The sequence below is a fragment of the Triticum aestivum genome, chromosome 1D, assembly GCF_018294505.1.
Source record: "Triticum aestivum cultivar Chinese Spring chromosome 1D, IWGSC CS RefSeq v2.1, whole genome shotgun sequence".
NCBI classification, from domain to species: domain Eukaryota; kingdom Viridiplantae; phylum Streptophyta; class Magnoliopsida; order Poales; family Poaceae; genus Triticum; species Triticum aestivum.
In genome coordinates this window covers 146,372,160-146,377,101 of record NC_057796.1, presented here as the reverse complement: position 1 = coordinate 146,377,101, position 4,942 = coordinate 146,372,160, and the positions used below count along the sequence as shown (strand labels likewise).

Sequence of the window (4,942 nt, the reverse complement as noted above, 5' to 3'; positions counted from 1 at the left end):
GCTTGTTGGGAGACAACCCAATATTTACCCCTACTATTTTTGCGTGTTCTATGGTCATTGTTTACCCGCAGACACTATTCACTGTCTACCACGTGTCAGGCAGTAAAGAGCTAGGAAACACAACTGCAAACGCACGGCATGCGCCGTCACTAGCAGCTTTACTTCTTTTATATATTGTCACATGGAAAGTAATCAAGTAGTTCATGAACTAATCAAGCACATAAAGATATCAATCATCACATGATGGTGCAGTGTTCGTTCATGAGGCAATTCTGGTTTTTGCTGCTAGGAGCGACCAAACTGGGGCCACTAATACCCACCGAGGACAACTTGGTCCGGAGCTACTGGTGTTCTATTCCGTGTAGGCTGCCGGTGACAAGAGTTAGAGAGGCCGTGATGGTTATCATTTTGGGACTAAGAAAGATATGGTTGGAAAGAATCGCGGGGGTATTCGAGGCGAAGTCCTCACCGGTGCAAAGAGTCGTACAACTGGCGCTGGCTGAATGCAAGCTATGGTGGGACGTGATTGGATGCGGGCTTTGATGAGGAGTAGGCCTTAATTTAGGCGGCGGATTTTAGAGCATCTCCAGCCGTTCGGCCCCCAGGGGCTTGAAATAGTGCCGCCTGGGGGCGCACCGGTGAAAAAATAGGCGTGGGGCGGTCTGGTTCCCAGCCGCCCCCAAGGTCGCCCCCAGGCGCCGATTTCGGCCCACTCTCGGCGCAAGTTGGCCCACTTTTCAGCCCATTTTCGGCGCAAATTTGCCCACTATCAGCGCAAATTGACCAATTACGGCCCATACTCAGCGTGCTTCGGCACAAATTCAATAGAAGCTATTTTTTATCACATAGTTCATCACAGAAAAACAATACATATCAAATAGTTCAACAAATCAATACAGATCATATAGTTCAACAAATAGTTTAATAAATAAAAACTCATATTCACACGTCGAGCTAGGTGTTGCCCTTGAGCCTCCATAGGTGCTCCACCAGATCCTGCTGCAGTTGTTGATCCACCAGTGGGTCTCAGATCTCCTGGCGCATATTGAGGAAGGCAGTCTAGGTTGTCGGTAGATGGTGATCAACTTGGGCAAGAGGACTCTGCCTGTAATATGGTTCAGTGTCAAACATTGGCTCTTCCTGCTCGCTCTCAATGATCATGTTGTGCAAGATGACACAACAAGTCATGACCTCCCACATTTGATCTTTCGACAGGTCTGAGCGGGTTACCGGACAACAGCAAATCGAGATTGGAGCACACCAAATGCCCGCTCGACATCCTTCCTGCAAGCCTCTTGTCACTTGGCAAAGTGGGAGTTCTTACCTCCTGGCACAGGGTTTGAGATAGTCTTCACAAATGTGGACCATCTCGGATAGATGCCATCTACTAGGTAGTATCCCTTGTTGTAGTGCCGCCCATTGACCTCGAAGTTCACCGGAGGAGAATGCCCTTCAACAAGCTTGGCAAAGACAGGGGAGCACTGCAGTACGTTGATGTCATTTTGAGTTCCTGGCATACCAAAGAAGGAGTGCTAAATCCAGAGGTCGTGTGTGGCCACTACCTCAAGTACCACACTGCAACCGCCTTTGGCGCCTTTGTACATCCCCTGCCAAGCAAATGGACAGTTTTTTCATTTTCAATGCATGCAGTCGATGTTTGTAAGCATCCCAGGAAATCCTCTTGTTGCATTCTGTGTGAGGATTCGAGCAGTGTCTTCAGCATTGGGTGATCGCAAGTATTGAGGTCTGCACTGCCACAGTGCCACCACTGCCCCGCAGAACTTGTACAAACACTCAATGGTCGTGGACTCGGCCATGCGTCCATAGTCTTCCAGTGAATCACCGGGAGCTCCGTATGCAAGCATTCTCATAGCTGTTGTGCACTTCTGGAGTGAGGTGAATCCAAGTATGCCGGTGCAATCCTTCTTGCACTTGAAATAGCTGTCGAACTCACGGATGGAATTCACAATCCTGAGGAAGAGCTTTCGGCTCATCCGATAACGGCGCCGAAATACTTTCTCGCCGTGCAGTGGAGCGTCGGCGAAGTAGTCGGAGTAGAGGAAGCAATAGCTTTCTAGTCGATGCCTCTGCTTTGCCTTCAGCCGGCCCGGCGCCGAGCCACCACGCCGCGGCTTTGCATTGCTCGCGAAAAGGCCGGCCAGAGCGGCGAGGACCATGAGATGCTCTTCGTCTTGGGCGTCGGCATCGGCTTCCTCCTCCAGCAGCGCCGCGAACGCCTCCTCGTCGTGTGAGTTCATCGCCGAGCAGACAAATCGCTGAACACCTTGCGAGCGTGGTAGGCGCGCAGCCGCCGGTATTCCCGCCCTGCGTGGCTGGAGCGCCGGAAAGCTAGCCCAGGAGCGGGGTTGAGGTTGCCGCGGCGGAACCCTCTCTTTTTCGACGAGGGAATGACCTAGCTAGCGGCTAGGTAGGCGGCGACGGGATCGGCATGGCGGCGGAAGGGCGTGCACGCGTGGGGGGTGCGAATCTGGAAGTGCAAGATGTTTTTCTGCCTGACAGTGGTGGCCCAAACGCGGTTTTTCCTTCCGCCGGAGCCCCCAAGCGCGCCCAGTGCGCTGGGTTCGGCCTGAGATTGCCGGGCCAAAAAATGGGCCGAGCCGGTGGATTTCGTCATCCCGGGGGCGCGACTGGGGTTTTTTCGGTGCCGGCGCAAAAAAACTCGCCCTGGGGGACTCGTTGGGGGCGCGAGTAGAGATGCTCTTACACTGTTCTTCTATTGATTGGTCATGAGTATGTTCTCACTGATCAAGGATGTGTTGTATCGTGTAATGCTCTCTTCTCTCCAATGAAAATGATAGGCTTGAAAAAAAAACTAAGGGTTGTGATCCACATGCTTGTACACGATGCTTGTCGAAAAGGAAGCCTAGGGATAACTGAGTCCACGATCCAGATCCTACAAGTCCACCTAGGCGCATATCCCCCACTTGCCAGCCTTCATACCGACGCTTTTACCTCCCCATTTATTGCATAGGACCTGCCGGGTTGCAGACTCCCACATCTACACGTCGAGTTCAGTCCGCCCCACCCCAACACGTTTTCCTCCTACCGTCGCCGGCCACCGGCCATCTCCACCTCCAGCCAGCCATGTCGAAGTACGGAACCATCCCCATCTCCTCCTCCTCCTCCGATGCCCCGCCTCCCGGCTCCTCTCCGCTCGACTTCATCTCCCGGGCCAAGGCCCGCGGCGCGTCGGCACTCGCGACGCGCCAACCCTGGCGTGAGCTGGCCGACCCAAAGGCCCTCGCTGTGCCCCGGGGGCTAGGGGACGCCTACCTCCGCGCCCGCGCCAACCTCGCGCATTTCTCCATGAACTACGCCATCGTGGTCCTCGGCGTCGTCTTCCTCTCCCTGCTCTGGCACCCCTTTTCCCTCATCGTCTTCCTCGCCTGCATGGTCGCCTGGGTCTTCCTCTACTTCCTCCGCGACGTCCCGCTCGCTCTCTTCGGCCACACCATCGGTGACGGCGTCGTGCTCGCCGTCCTCTCGGCCCTCACGCTCATCCTGCTCCTGCTCACCGGAGCCACCGGCAACATCCTCACCTCGCTGCTCGTCGGGCTGGTGCTCGTCCTGCTGCACGCCTTGCTGCATCGCCCCGCGGACAGCATCGACGAGGAGGCCGGACGGTGGTACACACCCGTCACACCGCCGCAGCCGTACTAGTCTTTTAATTCTGAGCTGCTCCTTGTAATCTCGTTGGTTCTTGGTCTGTGAATTTTGTTCCGTGGATCGCAGCACTCGTTAATTATTTTGTTGAGTCGTATCCGTGTGAAATAAGTGTTCTTGTTCCATTTTTATCTTTTTGAACATCGATGAGACGATGAACTATGGGATTATTGGGAACAGGTGACCAATTTGAAGTCAACTTCCGCTCAATTGTATGTTTCTTGTATAATAATGGATTAATGGTTGCTTAGCTCACAAGGCGTTTGGAAGAAGGAAGTACATGGTCAAATTCGTGCGTTGCCTTCTGCTCCAGGATGTGGCCAGAAACCGACGTTCACGTTTGAGATTGGGACGTTGATGCGACCGTATGAACTAGTTGAACCAATTATTTTGCTCACGGTTTTGGCAAACACTAATTAAAAATCATCTAGATGTGAATTAGACAAACTGAATAAAGATATAAGAGCATCTCCAATAGCTACCATATTTTAAGGCACCGAAGGAGGGTGTTATAAAAATAATTGGGCACCAAAAGTGTCCTTTTTGGGCACCATAAAGCACCGTCTCCTAGTATGTTTTCATATTTTTTGTCATAAGCAAAAATGAATACAAGAATACCAAAAATAAATACAAAAACAGATACTACTAAAAACGAACACAGAGCGAATATGGTGCGGAAACGGCAACAGAAGCATGTGCTCACCAGAACTTGAAAACACCTTGAACCAAAGGGAAAAAACATAAGAAAACCAACATATTTAATCAACTGTTAACATGACTACACAATGATGGTTATATTATAATATATGCATTTTGTGATATTTTTTTCACTGTGGCAATACAAACATATTTGTGGTAATTAGACATATAAGCGCCATAAGTAAGCAAAATCTAGTGTATCCGTTCATCCTCTTACAAGTAAGACACATTGTAACATCACAAAATAATTTGTGAATTGGAGTTTCAGGCCCGGCCTCCATATGGTTACAATCAGGGCAAACTTTCTTGCATGGTAATAGAAGTTGGGCCATACATGGGCCATTAATTGTGTGATGGTTGATGGTTGCCTTGCTGTGATCTAACGGCTTAACATGCCAATTGATCCAACAACCTAAGAAAAAGGAAAATAACATTAAGAGAGAGGCACATGCGCCGACGTACGTGCACCTCGTCTCCAACTAATGCGCCCTGATCGGGGGCATCCAAACCAACTTATGGTTTAGGTCCCATGTTGCACAACGGTAAACAAAAGGGATAC

General features: G+C 50.8%; 1 protein-coding gene across 1 annotated transcript; it reads left to right on the top strand.

The window, feature by feature from the left end:
- The first annotated feature begins 2,976 nt into the window (after positions 1-2,976).
- Positions 2,977-3,934, top strand: LOC123166914 (PRA1 family protein F3). The gene has a single exon (XM_044584735.1). The coding sequence runs from the start codon at positions 3,106-3,108 to the stop codon at positions 3,679-3,681; it is 576 nt and encodes a 191-aa protein (XP_044440670.1). The 5' UTR covers positions 2,977-3,105; the 3' UTR covers positions 3,682-3,934.
- The last annotated feature ends 1,008 nt before the right edge of the window (positions 3,935-4,942 follow it).